This window comes from Equus asinus, chromosome 8, assembly GCF_041296235.1.
Source record: "Equus asinus isolate D_3611 breed Donkey chromosome 8, EquAss-T2T_v2, whole genome shotgun sequence".
Taxonomy (NCBI): Eukaryota; Metazoa; Chordata; class Mammalia; order Perissodactyla; family Equidae; genus Equus; species Equus asinus.
Window position 1 is genome coordinate 7,385,175 of NC_091797.1, and position 25,366 is coordinate 7,410,540.

The window sequence follows — 25,366 nt, forward strand, 5'->3', positions numbered from 1 at the left end:
ATTTTGAAAATCTTCACTCTGTCATAATTGCTCCTTAGTTGCTTTCCCATACCGTAACCATAGATATGATTTTTTTACATAGGTAAATAGATTTATTGTTTTTTTCTACTTTTTGAACAATGACTATTGCCATTTTTAAGCATTAATTTCTGAGAGACCATGTTTATTTCATTATTGCTCACTTTTTTCCTTCTTTTTGCTCCAATTAAACTAATAGCTGACATTTCATAAAAATTCCATGGTGCTATTCACAGTCCATGTTATTGCCAATAACTTTATATGAGTTGCTTTTTCTTTTTCTTTTTTTCATTTCGTTAGAGGCTTGGCATTCTTTTTTGTAAAAGACGAAACGTTTACAGCTTATGTTCCCCAAAAGCATTCAGGATTTCTATTTCCCCAGAAAGGCATCAGCAGAAGGAAATTTTCTGTCAGAGGAACTACTGGGTCATATGACATGTTCATGTTTAATTTTGAGAGATTTTGCCAAATTGCCCTTCAAATAATATATGTTCCCACCAAAATAGGAGACAACTTTTCCCCTAACCTTTTAATCACATGGGATTAAAAAAATCACAAAAAATGATCTCATGGTTGTTCCTTTATCTCTAAGTGTGGTCGAGCAGTGTGTTTATGGGTCATTCGTATTTCTCTGTGACTCTCCCATTCACATTTTGTGCCCATTTTCACTTGAATGCGATGTGTGCTGGAGTCGATGTTATTAATAATAGCTTGAAATCAACCACAGTAGGAAATTTACAGCATGAAAATCAACTAAAGCTACAATTAAGGGCTTTTCTCGCCAAGCCCCCGCCCCCCCTCTCCCCCCACCGCCGCCAGAGTTGCTAAACATTCACCAGCATAAGGCTGCTGAGATTGACTGTCCTTGCCTTATGTTTCTGAAGGAGCTCTTTGTAATTAGGAAAAATGCGTTTGGGCTGTCATGTGCCTTGTGACAAAAAGGATTTTCCCTGTTCTCCATTTGTCTTTTTTCTTTAACAACAGCTTTAATGAAATACAATTTACTTACCATAAAATGTACTCTTTTAAAGTGTACAATTCAGTGCCATCATCACCACTCTCTAATTTGAGAACAGTTTTCGTCATCCTGAGAAGAACCATGTAGCCATTAGCTTTCTCTCTCCATCACTCCCTTCCCCAGCCCCTGGTAACCACTAATGCACTTTCTGTTTCTAAGGATTTGCCTACTCTGGACATTTAATATAAATGGGATCATATCACATACCGCCTTTTGTGACTGGCTTTTTTGACTTAGTTTAACGCTTTTGAAGTTCGTCCATGTTGTAGCATGTATCAGTTCTTCACACATTGTCGGTAGGACTCTAGATGGTGCAGTCAATTTGGAAAACTTGGCAATTCCTCTAAATGTCAAACACAGAGTTAGCATGTGACCCAGCAATTCCACTCCTAGTATACAACCAAGAGAAATAAAACATACATCCCTACCAAAACCTGTGTAGGAAAGTTCATCAGGGCATTATTCATAACAGCAAAAACATGGCAGCAACCCAAATGTACTCAACAGAAGAATGGATAACCAAAATGCAGTATATCAATAAAATGGAATCCATTTATCTTTTTTTGACTTTGTTTTCCCACATTTTTGGCAGCTGCTAAGAGAGTAGATCTTAAAAGTTCTCATCACAAGAAAAAAATTTTTCTAACTATGTAAGGTGACAAATGTTAACTAGACATTGTGGTAATCATTTCACAATATACAAGTAAAAAAGTCTATGTAGGAAGTAAGTGTTCATCTTAAGACATAAAATACAGAAATAAACAAAAATAAATTTGGGGGCCGGCCCGGTGGCACAGCGGTTAAGTGCACACGTTCTGCTTTGGCAGCCCGGGGTTCACTGGTTCGGATCCCAGGTGCGGACAAGGCACTGCTCTGCAAGCCATGCTGCGGCAGGCATCCCACATATAAAGTAGAGGAAGATGGGCACGGATGTTAGCTCAGGGCCGGTCTTCCGCAGCAAAAAGAGGAGCATTGGTGGCAGATGTTAGCTCAGGGCTAATCTTCCTCAAAAAAAAATAAATTTTAAAAATGGAATTGATGAAATTGAAATGAATAAAATATAAATAAAACAAAGTATACAAGACCTTGGTTCTTTTGCAAAGTCAAAAAAAATTAAATTCCTCCAGAGTCTGATTAAAGTAAAAAGATTAAAAATACGGTTAGGAATGACAATGTAACATGATCATAGATAAAGAAGAAATGTTTTTAAAATCGAGAATAGAACATGTATGTCTCTAGTAAACAATATTTAAAACTTGGAAAATATGCATGTTTTTCTAGCAAGACATAATTATCCAAATTGACCCAATGAGTGAAAAATAATTTTTTAATTAATATATTAGCATCTGGAAGGTAATTAAATATCTACTACTTAAAAAGTCACCACAATGATACATGCTTACAGATTATCTTATCTATTAAAAACAGATTATTTCAGTCTTACTTACATTATTCCAAACCATAGAAAAAGGAGGATGCTTCTCAATTTATTTTATTAGACCAGCATGACATTAGTACAAGAAAACTATAGACCAATCTCTCTAAATGACTTTAGAGGCAAAAAAAAAAAAAAGGTAAATATTACCAAATGCAATCCAACAATGTACCAAAATATTACACATTACGACTAAGTTGGAAATACTCTAAGACTACAAGGATGATTCAATACCAGGAAATTCATCAACATAATTCCAAATCTAATAGGTAAACTAAAGGGAGCTATTTTATGATAACATCAATAGACACTGAAATGTCATTTGATAGATGTAGATAACGCATCTAATCAAATTCAGCAGATGTGCTTTATTGTTTTATTATTTTATTAAGGAAATCAGAAAATAGAAATAGAAACTAAAAATGGAATAAAAATACTAGAATTTAATAAAGTCTAGCTTAAAACCAACAGCATACATTATTCCTAGTGGGGAAACATTAAAACCTTTTTAGTTAAAATCAGAACTTGACACGGATGCCTGCTGTTACCATTACTATTCACCATTGTCTTGGGACAGTTCAAACGAAAGCAATGAGAAAAAGAATTAAATAATCGAAGAAAATCCAAATCCATTTCTTGCTGATATCACTTAAATAAGAAAATTTGGTGCTGTCACTAGTTACAAGACAAAAAGTAAATATCAATAGCCTTCTTCATCCTAGCATAGTCATATGGAAACATTTAGCGACTTTACTTGGTCTTCCATTCTCCCTTTAAATTTGCTCAGTGATGTTAGTTCTTCCTTTTTCCCTCAAATGGAAATTTAGACACGGCCATTCCAGGGTCACAAACATCAGTTCCATTTGCTAGTTAGGTTGTCCATTTTTATATGATTGGCAAATCTTCCATGTGCTTTAAACTTCATGCTTTTTCCTTCCCCTTTTGGGGTCAAGTCAGATAGAAAGTCTAAAGTCAGAGTAAAGGAAAACGAACCCTTCCTCCCCTCTTTTGCTAACTGTAGTTCCTGACTGATCAGCATGGAGCTCAGGGAGAAGAAGGGAGACAGGGAACTTCTTTCTTGACTGACAGGGTTGAGTTGATTTAGCTTCACTGCTCTCTGCATCCAGCAGGTCCAAATTGTCTTGTGCAGCACTTCCATGGGTCCTTTGGAAACCCCATAGCTGGCAATCTCTCCCCTGCAATTTTCTCTGCCCTGGGAAAAGGCACCTCTGTTCCAGCTGGTTGTGCCTCTAGCAATCCAGTGACACCTCCAGATTTCCCTGCTGAGGGCTCTTCGCCTCATGCGGTGGATCCTTTGGTCATAATTGAAGAAAAACACCTCACTGTCTCTCCACCCCACACATGACTCACATCAGACCCCGGGATGAGGTGCACATGTCCTTTCCCTGGCGAACTCCAGTGGTGCTGGCCAAGCCCAGGCAAGAATCAGACTCTCGTTAGCTCCCTCCCTGAGAGGGTGTCAACCAATCTCTCACCTCTTTAGACTTTTCTAAGCATCTCAGACTTGAGGCACACACATTAAGCTCTCCAAGTTGTGTTCCTAAAACCCCTCTCTCTTGACTTGAAGTGAAGCGTGAGGGGAAAAGGGCTCTATAAGCCTTTTATACCCTCAGTGAGGTGGAAAATTCAAGAGTCACCAGCTGGCTTTTAGCCACTCACTTTGTAAATCCTGGTCACCTCAATTTGATATCTCATTTCTATTTTCCTTGTATTTCAACTGGAAATTCCATTTTAATATCTTATTACACTAATAAAGTCTACCTAAATGTAAAAATAAGAAATTTTTTCCACTCACAATTGTGACCAAAAAAAGTCACAAACTACTGGGAATAAATTTGATGAGAAAGGTGCATGACTTCTACGTAGAAAATTATAAAATCTTAATGATGATAAAATGATACATAAATGGCGAGAAAAAAAACATTCTTGGATGAGAAGAAAATTCCAATTTTATCAAATGTAGCATATAAAATATATAATTCCAATAAAATTTCCAAGCTTTTGAACCTGACATAGAATAATATACATAATAGCAATCCATTAATATCCAATAAAAATATGAAAAAAGAAGAAATGTGAGGGGAACTTGCTTTGCCACATATAAGAACACACACTAAACCACCTTCATCATTACAAATGTGGAACTGGCAGGGCTGGCCCCGTGGCCGAGTGGTTAAGTTCGCGCACTCTGAAGCAGGCGGCCCAGTGTTTCGTTGGGTTCAAATCCTGGGCACGGACATGGCACTGCTCATCAGACCACACTGAGGCAGCGTCCCACGTGCCACAACTAGAAGGACCCACAACGAAGAATATGCAACTATGTACCGGGTGGCTTTGGGGAGAAAAAGGAAAAAATAAAATCTTTAAAAAAAAAAAAACAAATGTGGAACTGGCATGGTAAGAGCCACATTAGATCAGCAGGACAAAGAGAAAACCCAGGAAAAGATCCCAGCTTATATGAGAAGGCATAGATGACAAAATTGCTGTTTTATTCAATTGTGAGAGAATGTTTTATGTAATAAATGGAACTGCTCTCCAACTCAGAAAAGATTAAGTTGGGCCTCGCCTCTCTTACATTATGTATTAAAATAAAAGCCAGAATTATTAAAGGCTTAAATATAAAATATAAATCAGTAAGTGTCTTAGAACCAAATCTTGGAAACTATATGTACAATCTAAGGTTGAGGGAAGGGTGCTTAACCAAGACAGAAAATTCTGGAGGTACAAAAGAAAATTTTTGGATAATACAAAAAAAATAAACTTTTGAGTTGCAAAGGATATCACATCTAAAGTCAGTAGAAAAACAATAGATTTGGAAAAACTCTGCAATGTGACAGACAAAAGAGTAATATAGTATTGGGAGCACTCTTAAGAGTTGTCAAAATTAAGAAAACTCAAAAGAAAAATGAGTAAAGGCTATTAACAGATATTTCACACAAGACTATGCAGATGGCCAACAAGTAAAAGGAGCTCAAACTCAAGAGTAATGAGGGAAATGCGATTAAAATACTATCTAGATAAAGCACTCTCCTCAGACTGTCAAAACCTAGAAAGAACAATGACACCTATTACCCGGAAGGAATGTGGGAAAAATATTACAAATATTTTTTGATGGAAGAAACAAGAATTGTTAGAAGATTTTAGGCTGCAATCTGGCAGCATGTGGAAATGGCTATGGGAGAAGGGAGGCCGTGCGAGCCTCAACATTGGCTTCCCTGATAGGAATAACTTCAGAAGTGGCACTTCTGAATCCTCACATCCCAATGGCTATGAACAACCCTGACCACTGATATGGTCTCAGGGCTTAAGGAGGACTACCTATCCACCAGTGGCAGGTGATTACACTGTGTTAGTAGCAAAAATCTGTCCTACCATCCTGATTACTGGCTCTACAGATCATGCTTCTTCCAGCACTCCTGTAGATGAACTTAGTCAATGCAGTACAAACCATCATGGTATCCTGCATGCCCACTTCTGATCAACGACTTACTTTCCAGGGAAAAAATCAGGCAATGGCAGATGCTTCTCTTGTCATGAAACCCATAATCCAGAAGCTGTTGGTCTTTTAGAATGGCAAAATAGTCTGTGACACCACCACCTGGGCCACCTTTCAGGGTGGTGATGTTGTCTGGCAAGATGCCATGTGTGCTTTGAAACCATAACCAATTACAGGGCTGCATCTTCCACAGCTGTATCACACAGCTTCCGAAACCAGGGCATAGCAGAAGGGCAGTCCCTGCCATGATTACCCCGAAGACCCACTCACAACTTTTCCCCTGTCCAGGACTCTCAGCCATGCTAGTTTAGAAGCTTTAGTCACCCTAAGGAGAAAGTTCTTACCAAGAGACCCAGCAGTGGTCCCACCAGGGTTGTCGCCAGTCAACCGAAGGTGCTGGCCAGCCTGGCTGGTCACAGCGGGCCAGGGGGCAGGTGCGAGAATTGATTCAGTAGTCGCATGTGGAGAGCTTGCGATGTGCCAGGTGCTGTGCCAAGTGCTTGGGACACTGCAGAAAATAAAAACGACGAAATCCTGCCTTGGTGGCCCTCTCAGTCCAGGGTAGGAGGAGACACCATAGTGAATTGCTAAAAGATAGTGGGTGTTATGGGAAAATTAACCAAAACAAACAAAAACATCAAGAAGAAAAAGAGAGAGAGGAAACGCCAGGGGGAAATCAGGGATTTCTATAAGAGTTAAAGATTTTTTCGGATGGAAGGACAACACACTCCAACAGATGCAAGGCACAGCTTTTGGTTACTCACAGCTCCGAACGAAAGAAGGTCACCAGCAGGGTCCCTGGGAGTTGGACTGGGTCTGGGGAGCAGGCAGCCTGAGGGGCAGGGGGCGCGCACATGCGGCGAGGGGGTGGGGTGAGTTAGGTTTGGGGGCTCCCTGGGGCTTGGCTAATTTGAATAGTGTCTTCAGGCCCAGGTCCCAGGGGCTGTCCCTAATGTCTGGCACCTGGCCCCAGGCGGTCAGGGCGATGTATGATGGTCTGGAGCCCGACAAGGGAAGTGCTTGGGGTGTGGACTTAGCTGCTCAAGAAAAGAACTGACCTGCTTCTAAGCCGGACCTCAAAACTGGCATCTTTGAAGTTGTATCACACGGAGGACCTGGCAGACAGAGTAGGACAAGGTAGGCCCAGTGGGAAGGGGGAGACTCTGCAGGTGGGAGAACGGCCGCAGGTGAGGAGAAGGGTGCTGGCAGAGCTCAGGCAATCCTGCAGGTCAGCGCAGGGAGAATGTGGATGAGAAACAAGAACATCTTTTCACAACCTCCAACAGAAATGTAACAAATTCTTAATTATGAATGTCGGCCACAAACCACAGAGGTATTGTCAGTACTTGTTACTTTGTCGCTGAGAGAAATCAGGTGCTTTTCCATCACATTCCAATTGCTATACCCTGTACGAAAATATTTGTGCTCCTCACAATTTGAAATTACTGTGGTTATGGTACCTGCTACTAGATTTTATTGAAATGCATTATGAAAGAAGCATAATTTTACTTTATTACAAACTTGTTATATTTTAACTATATTTCAGAAAAGCTGGTTTCTTTCATAATCCTATGTATTTTACTTCATGAATTCAGAGTCTTCTGAAGAGGGTTCCTTTGGCTGCGGTAGACTGCTAAAGGGCTTGTGATGCGGGTGTGCACGCATGAATTTTCAACCTCATAAATTATGGCTAATAATTTTTCTTTGTTTTATTAGTAATATGACTTAGAATGATCTGCATGCCATATTTATGGATATAAAATCTCCCCTTTATGAAAGGCATTTGAAATATCCTGGGTTGTGGTCCCCAGAAACGAGTTAGTATTTTGCCGGAAACTACTTTTTTCCAGCACTTCAACAGCAAAACCGCAGATGTCTTTAAAATAGAGCATTCCCTCTAGAATCTCCAGTAAAAAATTTTTTCTTTTCTCTCTCTCACAGTTAGAGTACATGTTACTCTTTGATAAATCAGCCTTATTACTTTTGGTCCTTGTTAGGTTTTTGCTTTTCCTAAGCTGTTTCTACACAGTTACACAATAACAAAACCAAAAATGAAACTTGTAGTTAATTCTCTGGAATATATATGTATACATACGTGTGTGTGTGTGTGTGTGTGCGCGCACACAAACCTTCAAGCCTTAGAAACCTTTGAAGATATACTCATCTTTTTAACCACTATTTTTCTTTCATGTTCTCTGCACATTGGAAAACAATTGAGCTCCTATGACAACCTATCTGTTAATAAGTTCACTGGTATATATTGGGTACCATTTAAGTGCTTGGCACAGCAAGGTAGTCAATATGGATTTACGTTTCTGTTGAGGGAATATGGAAGAGGGAGTAGAAAAGTCCTATCAATTTTCAAGAGTCCATGGCCCAGGACTTGGGGGGGGGGGGGAGAATAAAGTTGTATAAAATCAATTTGTGAAGGGTACAAACTTTAACAATATAAACATCTGTCAGTAGCTTTTAATCAGCCCATGCCATGAATACCCAGCATCATTAGAGAGAGCACAGACTTTGGAGTCAAATGAACCTGGGCTCAAATCCCGACTCTGCCATTTCTTAGCTCTCTGACTTCACCTCTCCGAGCCCCTCTTTCTTCACCTATAAGATGGAATAATATAGGAATCAGAACATCTCACTGAGGGGCTGTGAGAAATGAAATAATTTAGACAGGGCATCCAGCAACTGGAATATTGTAGGTATTAGAATTGCTATCGTTTTTATTCCTTTGGAATATAGAAAAGTACATTTATAGATCCATAATTTAAAAAATTATTGATTAAAAAGCTAAAAAGAATTTCCACTGAACTTGAATGATGATCCACTCCAACCTCAACGTTTCTTAATTATAACTAAAAATCCCCTGCATAAAGAAAGTCATGAGTTAGCAATGAAAAAAGTGTTCAAAACACATCAGTTCTGGAATATTCCATGTGTGTAATATCTGTGAAGTTTCCTTTATCACAATAAACTGCAAAGGGTATTTAATCCAATATAAATCTACACAGTTTATATAATGTGAATTATAGAGAAGATACATGAAAATTTTACCTTCTCAAAGTTTATGCCATAAACTGTAATGTGGATATTACAATGTGAACCCCTACATTTCGAGATTTTTTTTCTTACTTCATAGTACTATAAAAATCCTATTAGTACCAGGTTTAGATTTAAAGCAGTACTTTGAGAAGCCAGAAGATGGCACTAATTGCTAAGAATCATGCAGTGAAAAAGAATGTGCTGCTTCAGATTCTGATCATTTATGATTTCTTTTGCTGGTGGGAATGATGAGGCTCTATATTTTCATCAGTGTCCTTATCTTAATGTAAAATTCCGTTTGTTCTTAGCTTTTCTCTGACGATTAGGGAAGTGAGAATGCTAGGAATTCTCTATCTACATAGAATGTTTGAATGATTTAGTATAAGCAGGAATTGGTAATTCACCAATGCTCTTTAGTTCATGTTGTTACCTGTGGGTGAATTGAATATTATATATCCATTTGAACACAGAGCTTGATTTACTCACGTACTCAGTGCCATCTTAGTCCACGAAGAATAGGTAAGTGTGTATTTCCTGTACAAGCCACCATCACCTATGACTGTTAGCAACGTCTCAGAAGAAACCTAATTTCTATTCTCTTTAAACGAAAATCACATTTGGAGATTACCACTTTTTTATTTCTAACTGAGAATGCTGAACAGTGTGGAAGCATATTCCACAAGGAGCTCCTTCAACAACAGAAATAGAAACAACAACAAAAACTGTGTACATGGTTTTATAATCTAATTGCATTTCAGCAGGACATTGAGCTAAATCCATTGCTATCTTTCTAAGGAGTTAAGAACAGAGAGAAAGGAAAGACATTTATACTCAAATCTACAAAAGAAAACTGGAGAAGCCAGCACTCATCTTGTATTTTTGCAAATTTCTCCATTTTCTAAGGGTATGTTAATTTTCCTGGCAATGTTAAATGTATATTTCGAGGGACTATATGCTGCCCAACACCACACTTGTGAGACTGGCACACTGGAGTCTTTCAAAATCAGCAGTTTCCAGGGGAAAATCCATCGACCATCTGCCTGCTTCAATAAGCTACACAGCAGAGGAGGAAGAGCTGACCTGGATTGCCACCAGCGCAGCACTCCCTGGTGTCCGTCTGTGGAGGGTATGTGCTGCAGCCTACAGAGAGAAAACAGAATCCAAGTAAAAACAGATCCTGTTCTTCTTGCCTTTTGTATTTGTATAAAATAGAGCAATGTGCCTCATTTAAAAAAAAAATACCTTTAGACAGGACAAACCATCCTGAAGATACTGTACATTTTCTTTTCTTTTCTTTTGGTGAGGAAGATTCTCCCTGAGCTAACTTCTGTTACCAGTCTTCCTCTTTTTGCTTGTGGAAGATTGTCCCCGAGCTAGCATCCATGCCCATCTTCCTCCACTTCACATGTGGGACACTGCCACAACATGGCTGGATGAGTGGTGTTTAGGTTCACACCCAGCATCTGAACCCGCGAACCCCGGGCTGCCAAGGTAGAGCATGCAAACATAAGCACTACACCACAGGGCTGGCCCAACACTGTACATTTTCAAGAATTCTTCTTTAATGAACTTAAGGAACTTTTTCCAAGTCCAGATGGTAAAATTTTCAACAAGATTATGAGGGAATCAGACAGCTATTTTGTCATATAAAAGCCAAAACTGTCTGTCAAAAACCATCGTCAAAAGAAACGTATTTAGTGTTTTTAGCTTACAAGTCACAAGAGACATTATTATCAAATATTAAACAGAAAATAATGTTTATAAGATAAAGCTTATGAAATTACAGTTATAAGTATACAGCTTTGTTATAAAAAACAACTGATTTGTCAAGTTGGAGGTCTGTATGCTTTGATTTTCAGTATCAGTACATAGTTTATTAGCTGAATTTTTCCCCACACTAGAAGAATTAAGATTCTAATATCTTTTCAAGAATCCAGAAACATTCTTATTCTTTAGAGGCAAATGACTAGAAAAATGCAAAAAAACAAATCCAAACAAGCCATGATCAGTATTGGTGATGGTGTACAAATTCTATTTCCCAACTTCATCCAACAGCTCCAATTTTTCCCCTAGTCACATAAGAACAGAACAGTTAAGATATTAAACAATAACAGCAGAAAAAGAACTTATATATATACATGTCACTATTTTTTCAACATCACGTTAAGCTCTTTATATGCATCCATTCAATCATTTGATAAATGTGTACTCTGCACCCACTTGAGCCAGGCGCTGTTGCACGTGCTGTTGTCAGGACCTACAATCTGACTGGGGAGAAAGACAATACAAAGCAAACAAATAAATAGTCAGTCATGTAATGGCTGTGGTGAGCCAAGCAGGGGAAGGAACTAGAGAGTGATGCAGGAGGGAGATGAGCAGTTTAACAGGACGGTCAGGGAAGACCCCTGTGAAGAGCCGACAGTGGAGCACAGTCTTGAAGGAAGTGAGGGCGCAGCCCACGCATCTTTGGGGAGAATATGTTTCCCCCCAAAGTGGAAAAGAAAGGAGCAGAAGCCCTGAGCTAGGAGCATATTTGGTTTGTTTAGAAACACAAAGAAGTCAGCAGGGTCGGAGCAGAATGAGCAAGAAGTGAATATAAAATAGATTTGGAAAGTAGGGGCTTTAGGCTGTATGAAGGAGTTTTGTTTATATGCAACTTCGAAGGAAAACACTGGAGGACTTTCAATATGCAATTAATATTGAAAAGACAGCAGTGGCTACAATAGGGAAAAGAGATTGTAAGAAGACAAAAGTGGCAAAAAAGGAGACCAGTGATGAAGAAACTGCAGTAGCCAAGCTAGAGAGGGCGCACTGAACTTTGGCGGCATTGATGGAGGATGAGAAGTAGTAGGATTCAGGATGTATTCTGAAAATAAAGTTAACAGGATTTGCCAGGTGACCAGTTAAGGTGGCAGAGAGAGAAACAATTTAAGGATGATGACTAGTTTTTGTTCTGAACAAAGACAGGCAAGACTGGGGAAGGGATTGGCTTGGGAGACAGGGTTGTAAAGATATGAGAATAGAGAATTCTGTCCTGTACGTTCAGTCTGAAATTCCTATTGGACATACAAATGTATGTCAAATATCTAGTGAATCTGGAGCTCTGGAAAGAAGTCAAGGATGGAGACTATTATTCAGGAGTCAACCTCCTGTAGATGGTACATATGATGAAGTCGGGAATGATGGTAGACGGAGACAACTGGAAGAAAAGGAGAGAGATGAGAAGCAGTTTAAGGCAGGACGAATGCTAGAAGAATGCAGCATCACAGAAACCACGAGAAGAAAGCGTTTCAAGAGAAAAACAATCAATTACGTCAACTGCTTCTGAGACACTGAGTAAGATGAAAACATCGAACTGGCATTGAATTTAGAAAGATGGTGGTCACTGGTGACCTTAACATGAGAAGTTTCAAAGGAAGGAGAGAAGACAACCTGCCTGGAATGAAATCAAGAGTGAATGGGTGGTAAACATTTGAGTCAATACAGACACTCTTTAGAAGAGTCTTACTATAATGACAAGCAGAGAAACAAGGAGTAGCTAGAGAGGAACGTGGAGCTGAGGAAAGCAGTTTTCCAGACGGAGATATTCTAGAGTATTTGAGGTTGAAGGGAATGACTCAGTAGAGAAGAAGAATTTGGTGTCTCTTGGGAAATAGGAAAGAATTGCGGAAGTGATGCCCTTGTGTAAATGAGCGGTGGACCCGATACCCAGGCGAAGTCAGCATTGGACCAGAGGGAAGGCGGAGCAATGGATCAAAATGGACGATTGGAGCGTGGGAGGATTGGATGGTAGAAGGATGGGGTAGTTCTCTCTTCCTAGATTTTATTTTTCTCAGTGAAATAAGAAGAAAGATTTTTAACTGAGAGAGAGAAGATGAATATTAGATGTTAGAGGAGGTATAAATTAGTTGCCTTGGAGACTGGAAAAGGTGGTCGAGTTGCAGGGCTGGTGCAAGAGGTCTGCGTGCTTGAGCTGTGTGGTTAGCTCAGGGGTGTTTCCTTCTCCCTCTTCACAAAAAGTTAGGTACTCTCACTCCCTTCATCTTACAGATGAAGAAACTAAAACAGAGAAGTTAACTTGCCCGAGTTTACACGGGAAGTGAGGAAATCCAGAGGCAAGCCTCACTGGCTGCCCAGCGGCCTGCCCTCAGGCACGATGACGTGGCTCACGTCTCATGCCAGCTGGCGGCTTCAGGTGGACTGCAGAGGTGAGGGAAGATGCTCTGCCCTCAGCTCTGTGTGTGTCTTCACACATCCCAGCAGCTCATCTTGGTCACTCTGTGCACAAAACTTCAGTAATTCAGATTAAAAGCATCAACTACAGAATATCTTTTAAAAAAAAAATAGTACAGTTACATTTAAAACAATAATGCCTTATTTCTCGGCCCTTATTGGGAATGAGAAAAATTTGCCTAGTAAATTTTCTAGAAAACAGAAGTTTACCCTCTTTGTGGTAATTTTTGCTAAAATCTGTTCTGTAAGCATCATATAACCTGTGCAAAGATTCTACATTGCGCCTACAACGTAGCACTACATTACAGAAAAGATTTTGACAGTCGCCCTTCGTTGACAGTTTGTCAGATTTTTAATGGCTCTCAATGGTGTTGAGATACGTAAGGCCTTTTGACTGCCTGAAATGTCCCCAGACAGCTGTGAGCGGTTTTGCTCACTTCGTCCACATACTAAATAATTAACTTTTCATTCAAATCCCAGCATCCGTCTACCTTCCTCATGTTCACAATCCATTGCTGTAACTTTAAAAGAACTGAAGGAAAAGAAATGCCTAAATTCACATATGGAAGCCATGAGGCAGCTAGGGATTACAGAGGGAAGAAAAAAATACGTTTACTCGCCCTAACGTATTCCCATTACAATCTGTTCAGTCTCCTGCTTTGATGACAACTCATGCGCCCAGAAGTCTGATCTGGGAATTTGTGTAACAGAGTAATCAAATTAACCAAATGTTGCCTGGTTAAAGATCATGAAGGGCATACTTTAAAGAATTGGAAAGAATCATTTGTAAGGTGGAAAGTCATCTTTCTCCTAAGCTGGGTCCCTCCATGTTCTCCTGCCTGATCCAACGTGATGGAGACAGAGTGAGTGAGGATGCAGGGGCCTCTCAGCGGTGGGCTGGGCATCTCTGACCCCTTCTCCTGATTCCTAGTGCTCCCCGAGAGGCCCTGTCTTTCTACAGCTCAAAGTACCAAAAGTCAAAGCCCCTTGACGTAGGTCACAACTAAGGGTTTAAAGAAAGAACTTACCTGCCAAGAGACACATGCTTCTCTCTGCTGTGTGATTCAGGAGAAATAGAATGTTAGCTGCCCATGTAATTTTGTTTTCCAGTAGCCTTATTTTTAAAAGTAAAAAAAAAAAAACAGGTGAAATTTATTTTAATAATATATCTTATTTAACCTAATATTTAACACATATAAAAATATTATGAATTCTTCTCGCCATACTAAGCCCATCTCATCAGGCCTGGCTGCAGTCCCAGCCACATGTGATGAGTTGCCGTGTTGTTGGAAGCACAGCTTTAGACTAAGAAATGCTGAACACACACAGATCCACTCCTGTGGGCTAGTTATACTCAACGTTCAGTATACATCGTACTTCTTTTTAGTGGTATAAAATTGTGTCATAAACTTAATTCTGATTGGATCCCAGCACTGATAACACTAACTGTTTAGATAAATAGCACACCATTACCTTTTTCTATGAGTTACCCATAAGTGTCCTTACATTTCCAATTCAGCGTAAGTTTAACTCATTGTTATATTTCTTGATATCATAAAAGCCCTCATTCTCATTTTGACCAAAGTTTGGCCCTCCAGCTCTCTCCACCTCGTCTGAGCTTCACATTTCGTCACTGGAGTGACATTTCTAAAAGGCAATTTTGCTCCATGCCCAACTACTCAAAGATTATGGAGGAAATATCGAGCCTTCATCATCTGACTCTGTCTGACTTTCATTTCACCTGCTCGCGCTCTTCCTTTTTATGCTCCATTCTGCAATTTGCACACTCCATGAGCTCCCTGAGTATGACACGCCATTGTGGCCTCCCCACCTTAGAACACACTGTTCTTTCTACCGGAAATGATCCTTCCTTTCCGTCTGCCAGGCGAGTTGCTGCTCCTCAGCCAAGCCTCACCTTCTGTCCAGTTCAGTTGGATACATTTATCGACCACTAGTCCTTGACAGCAGGGTCATGCTTCATTATCTTTGTGTCACCACATCTAGCACAGGGTCTCACGGTGCAATACGTGTGAGGCGTATGTGTTTGTTGATCGAACCTAAGTTTACTAAACCTTTAAGTAGACTCGGTTGTAAATTATCAACAGGAAGAAATGTTAAAAAAGAAAGTCATTCCTCTTTCTATTTTGTATTAAATTTAGTTAAATTCTATTTTCATTGATTTTATTGCCAACATTAAGAGACTGTCAGTATTTCTATTTTCATTCCCATACCCTTCAGTTCCCCCAACCACCTGACCTACAGGACGGCTGAAAGGGAAACAGCTGATGGGAAGAGCATGACTATTTCTGGGACACAAGCCATACATTACTTCCTTAGATAAAAATAAGTATAAGAGATGCTAGGTTTCAAAATCCCACTTCAGATTCTGGTGAGTTTTGAGAAAAATTACACTTATCTTTGGCCACACATTCCAAGGAATAAACTGATAAGATTTTAATAAAATATCAAAATGAAATATCCAGCTTATTCCATACAAATACCCTATTTGAATAGTTATATGAAACAAACAAAAATAAAAGCCTCTGATAAGTGGAATCCTTTTCCCAGGTTAGCACAATTATTTGCTGTATAAACAATCATAACCAGGCATAAACAGCTCTTTTGTTTTAAGCATCGGGTACCAGAGTGAGGATATTTCTTAAGGCTTGGGAAAATTCTAGTTTTACAGCTTCCCAGGAGAGCCCCCATCTCTTGAGAAGAAGGGGACAACGTAAGGCCACCAAGACAAGCCCTTCTTGCCTCCATCAAGCCGTCTTGAACCAATAAGAACAGATGTAAGGAACTTCCTTTAATCTAGGAACACCATCCATAACAGACAAGGGTGGGGGTCAAAAGCCCCCTTCCTGTTCCCTGTGGTCCCCTTGGGTGGGGAACTAAAAAGCCTGCCGGGGCTACTTGCAATGGAAACAGAGCAATGAAAGAGAACAGTTGGATACCAGAAGATTAGAGGCGGGACAAAAAGAGAAAGAGAGGCGGCTGGTGGGCTAATAGCCACCTTCAATTAAATTCTGTTTTGTCCACCCTGGCTCTTGAACTTCTGTTTTTCACCAGTTCTTGTTTCTACTAAATCTCCCTACAGTTTCAGTCCTGTTGAAACCCATGCTTTGATTATGTAACAAGCATCTCGACAGAGTAAGGATGCACATTTCTTTTAAACAATGATTTTTACTTAAAGAAAAGTTCTGGTCGTTCCTAATCAATTTCCTGCCCATTTCTTGGCTTTCCTGCCCCTGACCTGTGGCTTTGGCTCTTACAAAGGAGCAGGACTAGAAAAGCAGTTTGTCCTGAGCTGGGAGGTCCCCCCTAAGTTATGCTCAGTGTTTGACGCCAAATCATGTTCACAAAGATCCTGGGCAAATGCTCTGGCTGCCAGTGATCTTTTCTGTTTCTAAAAGCAATCTTCAAAATATAGGGTTTTGCTTTTTAAGTAAATTGTTCATGATGTATATGTGAGTGAAAGGGTTCTATACAGGATTCAAAACCCTGCACATCCTTTGTTCTGGTTTCGAAATTCCCTATTGAGTCACTTCGTTGCTCAATGCTGAAGGGCACATAAGTACAATGAATGTGATAGTAAACAGACTATCTAGCCAGATGCATCAGCAAAACCTAACCCTCCTTTACCAGTCCATGTACAGGTTTATTTTAACTGTTTGGTTTGGGTTTTTCCACAGCTATTAATATCACTCAGCCCAGCTTCAGTGGCACGGATGCCTTTGGGTACACTTCATTCCTGGCTTATTCACGGGTCCCAGACATCGGCTTTGACTATGAATTCCACGTGACGTTTCAGCTGGCGAACAACCACTCGGCCCTACAAAACAACTTGATATTTTTCACCGGACAGAAGGGCCATGGTAAGAGTCACCAAACCCTCTAGGACTTGCTCAGCTCCTTTACAATAGTGTAGCGAGTCTTCAGGGACATTCTAACTGGCTGCGGAGGAAGGAGACAGATGCCTAGAGGAAGCATCCGAGTTTCTGCCTCGAGTGTGTTCCTGGTAGTCCAGCGTGGTCCTGAGCCTTCCTGAAGCCCTGTTCCCAGCAGGGCTGCCTCTTGATCAAGGGCAGGAATTCCTGCAGGCGGGCATAAGGCAGTGGAGGTAAACAAGGCCACAAGAAGTGAGCCTTTTGACTGGTCCTTTCTTCTGTTTCGTTCCGTTTCCATATATAAGGAGAGAAGGGAGATTCTCAGAAGGAACATCATTTTACCATGTGTTATGGGATGGGAATGGTTACCCTCCAAGAAAACCATTCCACGTGAAAGGAGTGAAGAATTAAGAAAGTACTCAGCCTGTAGCAAAGACTCCAGTACCCTAGAATTCGTGGGAGATGAACTTACAAGTGAAATCTGTCTGTCTTAAGTAGAAAGCAGTTACGCATGTGTGGGATCAAGGAAAAGCCCGTGTACATTACTCCCCCGTCGGCAATTAATCACTTACCTTCTCTGCGCCCAGCATCCTCACCTGTGAAATCCACCTGTTACACCAGAACCAGACCTTCCTCCCAACGGTCAGTGGTTCTCTTGTGCAGGGTAAACAATATCCTCTGTTCTTTTCAACTCGCCACCTGACTGTCTCCTCAGATTGCACACCGGTTTCTGTACTAACACATGTCTGAAAGGGGCTCACACACCAAGTGAGGTGTGGTGTGTCAGTCTCCCGCTGCCTCCACCTTCATCATGTGAAGTGCTGTTCACTCTCCCTCGGAGATCTGTTGGAATCTCTTCCCTATCTCCATCACCAAAACCTCCCGACCCCTCCCCCCGGCCTCCCTCCTGCCTTTCCCCCTGCAGCGCGTCCTCTGAGTGGCAGCAAGTTACCTCTTTCAAAGCAATATTGTCATACTTGTACCTTGCCTAAACCCCCCTGTGATGTCCCACTGCCCTCGGAAGGAAATCCACACCTCCTTCCATGTTCTCAGAGGCTCCGGCCCCAGCCCCGCCTCTCTCCCTGGCCTCGCCCAGGCCTCTGCGCCACCTCCACTCCTCTCCCTTCCAGTGCCTTAACCATCAGCTTTCCTGGCTCAGAGGCTTCCTGCGTGCTCTTCCCTCTGCCTTGACAGGAAATGCCATTAGGGTGGTCAAGAGAGCAGGCTCTGGGGCCTGGCAATGTAGACGTGAATCCAGTCTCCACCACTTACAAATTACATGTCCACTTACTTACTGTCTCTGTGCCTCCGTTTCCTCACCTATCCAATGAGTATACTAATGGTACATTCTCTAAGAGTTGTGAGCATTAACACAGTTAATATATGAAAAGCACTTACAATAGCCCTGGACCCAGTAAACATGGTAGTTTGGGTTTTTTCCAGGAAACCACTTCCTCAGCCACTTCACAGAAGTAGATCTTATCCCACCCCATGCAAGTTATTCTCCACCCCAGCTGCTTATTGCCTCTGAAGCCCTTACCTCAACGCATAATTCTTTTATCTATTTTTTTGGATAGAGTTTTCTTGTCTGTCTTCATTACAGAATGGGAGCTGTGTGGACAGAGACCATGGCAGCCCTGTTCAACTTTATATGTCCACACTTAGCACATTGCCCGACACAAAAAGTATCCTATGAATGAAGAACCACGATGAGAACAGATCATCGCATGACATGTAGCCCAGCAACACAGTTGCACAAAGGTTCTTGAAGAGCAGCCGTTCTGCGGGCTTTGGTTTCAGACACTGTCTCCTCTGTTCGGATTTCCCCATAGCTCGCCCCTCCCTCCCCTTGGGGCCATGTCCCCTTCCTCTGAGCATTCAGGGCGTGGACCCTTGATTACAGGCTATGGTGGGCTGACTTTCTCTCCTCCCTCATAGAAATGGTCCTGGTTCTCACCGCATCCCACGTGAAGCCAATCACGGACAGTTTTAATGAATATCTATTGACTGACTGCCAGAAGGCAGGGCAGAAGGAAGGGAAGGAAGAGGAATTTCTACCCCTACCTGGTCAATCCTCACACCCTTCACCATAAGTTCCCCAATTATATCTTTCTCATTAGCCAAAAAATAACAACTTGGCAAATGAAAAAATTTAAATGAGCGTCACAGACCCTGGGTCTGTCTTGTTTTAAAACAGAAATTCTAAATCCTGAAAGATTCACGGAGGGAGAACCGGAGCAAAGAATAAACACTTGTTCCATGAAAATGCTGCTGCCAAGTCAGTCTTCAGTACCCACTGCTAAAGACTCCTCTGAAGTCTCCAAACAGAAAACCTTAAAGTGACATTTTGGCCACAGCATTTGTAAACTGTGTACTCTTACCTGTGACATTTTCCGGTCTTCTCTGTCATCTGCTTTGTACGTATGGAGATGAATGCTAATTCTGCACTGGCGCTGGTAGCTTGAGAGCCTGGTTCAGTAAAGGCTGGATAACAGGCAGATAAATCATGGCGCTCCATCCTCTTATGGGTGAAACTGAGAAATCGGACACCTGCAATTCCAGTTTGTGCCACCTGAGGGAGCAAGAACACCAGCTAAAAAAAAATGCAAGCAGCCCGGGGGAGCTTTATAAGGCCGTGTTTCTCCACGTGGGACCTCTTCAGGCCTGTATCAGAATCCTCTGAGGGTGCTTGAGAAAATGCTAATTCCCAGGCCCTCCTGAATCAACAGACAGAATTGTATCAAGCCTCTTAGGTGCTCTTTATGCAACTAGTATTTGAGAGCAACCACTCAAAACCTCTAGGGAGCAGCTAAATTAGACCATACACGGGGATAGACCAAGGTACGTAATTATTGCCATAATGTCATATGTAGGGATGATTCATCAATTTGTGTAGCATAAACTTATTAATTAAAGAGATACATATTCCTTTAAAACATATTATTGTGATTAATATTAACCGCACAATTTGCAATTATCTATTCTGTAAAAGAAACTATGATCCAAGTCAGTGTTGTGAGCAATGGAATCCCCACATTTAGGTGTTTTTCTTGCTGTTGGGTAACGTCAGTCTCTGACCTGCATACTGGTTGTTGCTGCTAAGATGCACAAGGCCACAGAGTGGATATAACAACCTAAAATGTAAGCCTACCTCTCATTTCTGCCATGGCCACAAAAAAAGGCGAGCGACTGTCATTCCCCAACACTTACTGTACTCCTCCCTGAGCCCCCCAAAGCTGAGCACTGATTTTGCCTGACTTCATTCCTTTGAACTCTAAACAAATTCCCTTGGCAAACATTGCAGCTCAAAAATGTCTCTCTTGACTTGTGATTTTTTACCTAACCTAATCCTCTTCTCATCTTCTGCAGTCATACTGGCATTTCCTTCATCATCTCTTCGTCCTTTTCTACCCTTCACTCCTTACAATGTGTGGCTTATAGTTTGACTCTTCTAGAAACCACGTGTGCGTCCCACAGTGGTCCACAGGTGAACATGTCGTCTCCCTCTTCTGCATCCCTTCGGTTGACACCTGGCATAAACGTTCTGCTTCAGGCGGAAACCCAGGAGTCCTCTGGATTTCTGCCTTTCATTCGTTTTGGCAAATATTTACTGGAACCTGAATGAGGCATTCTTTGAGATGCTGGAGATACGGTTATGAACAAGACAGACAAGGTCCTGCCTTCTCTCCCTTTTATCCCCCACGTTCAATTAAACACCAAGGTCTGTCCATTTCATTCCCAGTTACTTTTGGTATTTTCTCCTTCTGTGTTCTTTCTCCTCCTCATCGCTCCCAGCTTATCTGTCACAGACGGTTGCAAGTGCCACAGCCTCCTGTCCACCTGTCCAGTTTCGCACCCGGTCACACCCCTTCCCCTCCATCCTCCACTTGTCTACAAGTCCAAACACAACGTGCCTAATCAGCATGCTTCATCACAACATGCCACCTAAGATGCTCTGCATCATTTGCACAGACGTTTATCCAGCCCCTGCCCATTTGCACAATCTCTTTTTCCTTCATTTCACCCTGACTCAACAATAGTAGCACATGGGTACATTCTGTGTCACGCCACTGAGTCCTCCACTTCTGTGCCTTTGCACAGGCTGTTCCATCTTCCTGAGCCTCCAGAACACTTCCAGCCTGTAAGCCTCAGCTCAAAAGATCATTCTTCTTTGAAGTTTTAACACGTCCAGGAAAATTTAAGAATTAATCTCACTGCAATTTGCCAGTAACAATTATCACATTTTATTATAACTGTTTGTCTGGATCTCTTTGAGAACCAGAACCGGGGCTTTTCTTTTTTATATCAACAGTGGCTGTCATATATAGACACTCATGACAGTTTTTGAAAGAATGAATACAAAAACCCATGGTCTCTGTTACACTAAATCTTACGATCGATTTAGAGAGGCACAAGATATGCACTTACATTTTGTTAACTAACAGTGCTGAACCGGAGGAAAGAGACCATGTCTGGTACACACAGCATCTAATATCTGGAACTAGACATCATTGAATGAAAAGAAGTATGTAAGTGATAGAAAAGATGGAATTCAGAAGGCAGAAGCCGCACCCAGCTACAACAGTTAGAGAATTTGTTCCCCTTAGTGTGTTTCTCATCCTTTCCCTTTCTTTTCGACCAATCCTCTCCCGTTAGTGCTGCAGCAGCCCGCTGCCTCCCAGTTGCATTCCCTCCCAGCCTGGGCCCAGCCAATCCCCAGCCCAGCAGTCTCTGTGAGCGGCCAGCTTACTCATCTGGGACCCATCACCCCCATTCACGCCCCTCCACAGCTCCCTCTTGCCTGAAGGCCTGCCCGGTTCTCTTCTCCTCTTCCAATGCTGCCCACCCAGCAATGTCCCCTGATGAATTCAGGTCTCCCTGTATCCTGTCTACACAAAGCCTGTATGGAACCTGTAGTTTATAGCCCATAATTTGGTACCTAATTATGTACTTTTTTTTTTTTTCCTGCTTTATCACCGCAAACCCCCCCTGTACACAGTTGTGTGTCTTAGTTGCAGGTCCTTCTAGTTGTGGGATGTGGGACACCGCCTCAACGTGGCCTGACAAGCGGTGCCATGTCCACGCCCAGGATCCAAACCCTGAGCCGCCGCAGCGGAGCACATGAACTTAACCACTCGACCGCGGAGCCAACCCCCATATGTACTGTCTTGTCATTCGGAGCCAGCCCTCATATGTACTGTCTTGTCATTCACAATCGCTACTTTGAATCATACAAAGTTACCATTTTCATAAATCAAAAACATCAGAACAGCAGCGGTTTCCTAATCGTAATCTCATCCCTCAGCAAGGTTAATCTTAAATTCCTTTCAGACAAACCTTGCCTTCAATGTCTTTCGTATCCCCAACTGCATCATTCATCTGGTGGATCCTGCGTGAGAAATCGATAATGACAGGCATATTGATTCTGTCACTGACGGAAAGACTCTAGACAGAGGCTATCCTGGCTAGCCACAGACACAGCGCAGGCATGGATGGGTCTGGAGTGCAGTGAAGAAGTCAGGACCTTTAGGGTAGAGGGGGCACCACGTATCAGTGTTTACATCACTGAAATGTAAGGTAAAATCTCAACAGCCCGTATTAAAAAGGTATAATACAGTGACAGAATTTTTCAGAAAAAAATCCATATAGAACTTCCCAGATATTTATCTATGTGCCTAAGTGCCTTGTGTGCGTAGCTTTCTGTCAGTCTCCAGCACGCAGGTTCTCTGCTGCGGTAATTATGAAAGGTTACCTCACATTTCATGCCAAACAGTTTCTCATTTACTTGAAGCCTTATTTATTAAGTGTAACAGAAAGAAGAGCACATAAATTTTGCTTGATGTTTTTCTGGACAAATGCAATGACTGTCATCTACAGGACAGAAAAAGAAAAATGAAGGAGGGCATTTTGCAGAAACCAATCAGCTCAGCCTGCTCTTCACAGAGCCTTGTGCAGATCGGGAGGAAGGAAGAGGCCTGGCATGAGCGAGCAGGCTGTGTTCACGTCCTCAATGCCGCACATCCCCCAACTCCACGGCGGGAGGCGGTTACGTACAACCAGAACTGACAGCGTCCGCGCACAGTCAGTATTTTTTTGACAGCAAAAAGCGTTCGTTCTTTTCTTCTCTAAGCACATCAGAGTGACTCGAAATCATGAGAGTTTCTTCCTGACAACTTCAAACTATGAAATCTTAGTTTTCCTGAAATTAAATATTCTGGACTGTAACGTCCAAGTTGTCTACGTTATTAAATAATTTGAGTTCTTAAGATAGTCCAAAAGGAAGATAAGCCAATTCACTTTACCGACTGAGAAATACATGAAAATTGTCACATTTGACCAGTGCTCAAATAAGGTTTAAAATAACAAAAAGATGTAGATCCTTGCAAACCCCGCCCGCCGTTTTTTAATTTGTACGGAGAGGAGTGTCCCTTTAAGCAAAGGCAATGGGGGTAAACTTGGTCTCTAGAAGAACTTTCAGAGGACAAAAGAGGAGGAGGGGCCGAGTGCAAATCCATCTACCAAGAGCCCACGTCTACACCGTGTGTTTGACACAGCGGGGAAGCACACGTGGTTCTATTTTATGGAAATTCAAGTTTACCCACAAACAAGTGCTTGCTGCCCTCATTTTCACGGTCTCATCTCTCATAGCAGACAGCAAGAGACAGCCAGACTTTCTGCTTTTTCTAGTCTCAACTCCTTTTGTTCAAGAGATAGAAAAATATGGGCCATATGTAACCCCAGGAATTTCTATCACGTTTGATGGCCTTTTCCCGCGCTCTGAGCCGGCATTGCGTTCGTCGGTGCCATCGCCCTCACCCCACTGCCTTCCACTAGCACGGCTGAATTCAGGACCCTTTCTTGATTTGGCCACAAACAGCACTGGGTCTACATTGCCCACATTTTACTCCCCTGAGGTAGACACTATGTGGTCTCCATTGTGCACGTGGCTAATGAAGAAGCATCGTGGCCTCAGCTGTGTGTGGTTCTGATGCTTTCAAAGCCCTGGGCTGTCCATAGCTTAATGGTCATATCAACCCAACAGGAAGCTAAAAGTTTGCCACTATGATTAGAAGCGACACAGATCTTAAGATAAACAGAGGCTGTATGCTCCGTAAGAGTTCATTCAAAATCTCCAGGCATCTCAATTTTCGTTTAGCACCTGCAAAGGAAGAGACTGTTGCTGAATACGGAGTAAAGATGGCTCAGGTGTCCAGAATCCTACACCGCTCCATACGTATTCTTCTGGTAGGTGAGACTTCCATTCTTTGGGGTCTTACTTCTCACATATTAACCTAGATGTATTTTTCTGTTGCGTCACTTTACCATTGATTCTAATTCCATAAGTTTCTCCTGTTATTTTCCTAAAATCATTCACACTTATTTATCTCTTCATCCACATCTAATTTGGCTTTCTTTGTAAAATCTGAATATACCCTCTCATAGCCATTTGGACAGGCAACCAAAGCTCAGTTGAGCTTATCTTGGTGTCTCTGTGTCACCATCATTGTATGACAATGTCGACAATATTTGACAAAAAGGCAGTTTCCTTCTTTCAGAAATTTGTAAGCTTTACAGGCCATAGAACTATAGTCGAATATACCACAAAGTGTCTACACAAAAGGAACGGTTCCTTCAGAAGGGAACGCCCCCCAGGAATCAGGAGCCGTTCGCCAAGCAAGCCTCACAGACTGAAAAGTCAGAAAGTCAGAGCGTCATCTCCGTGGCCCCTCCACGTCTTTTGTTTCCCTCAGACGGGAAAGGAAGGTCGGGGAGGGAAAACCCACTGGTCACTTAGTACATCTGAATGCATTTGGGAAGATCTTTGAAGACACTTGAAGTCATTGCTAGAGAGCAGTCCTGTGAGGTATTAGTATTATCATTACCATTTTTTCAAAAGAAGGAGATAAGAAGAAGTTAAATTAGCAAACAGCCCAAGATGAGACCGCGTGTCCTCAGAACACCTGCGACTCCGCTTCCCGCTGTGGGTCCAAGTCCCTTATCATTTTTAGGGGGAGAAATTAAATTTAATGCGTGGTAATACTTTACCATATTGGAAGAATAGTTTGAAAAAATAATAACAAATTGTGTCCACTCTTTCTCTACGAATAAATCAAAATGTCATTCTAAAGGAAATATTTCAGAAGTGTTTCCTTTTTTCTATTGGAATTAACAGAATGTTGGATCAACCAAATGCGAATTATCATGTTTCT

The 25,366-nt window shown here is 41.7% G+C and overlaps 1 protein-coding gene and 1 long non-coding RNA gene across 2 annotated transcripts in view; one reads left to right on the forward strand and one right to left on the reverse strand.

The window, feature by feature from the left end:
- LOC106842352 (protein eyes shut homolog) overlaps window positions 1–25,366 on the forward strand; it is a 1,064,587-nt gene that overhangs the window by 960,634 nt on the left and 78,587 nt on the right. Inside the window, exon 28 of the mRNA XM_070516721.1 lies at window positions 16,962–17,144. Within this exon, the coding sequence (XP_070372822.1) occupies window positions 16,962–17,144 (183 nt within the window). The remainder of the gene's footprint in view (window positions 1–16,961; window positions 17,145–25,366) is intronic.
- Window positions 1,059–10,237, reverse strand: LOC123288398 (uncharacterized). The gene is made up of 3 exons (XR_006532072.2): window positions 10,114–10,237; window positions 7,047–7,210; window positions 1,059–6,496 (listed from the first exon to the last, which is right to left on the reverse strand). It is a non-coding gene; the product is annotated as an uncharacterized lncRNA (long non-coding RNA).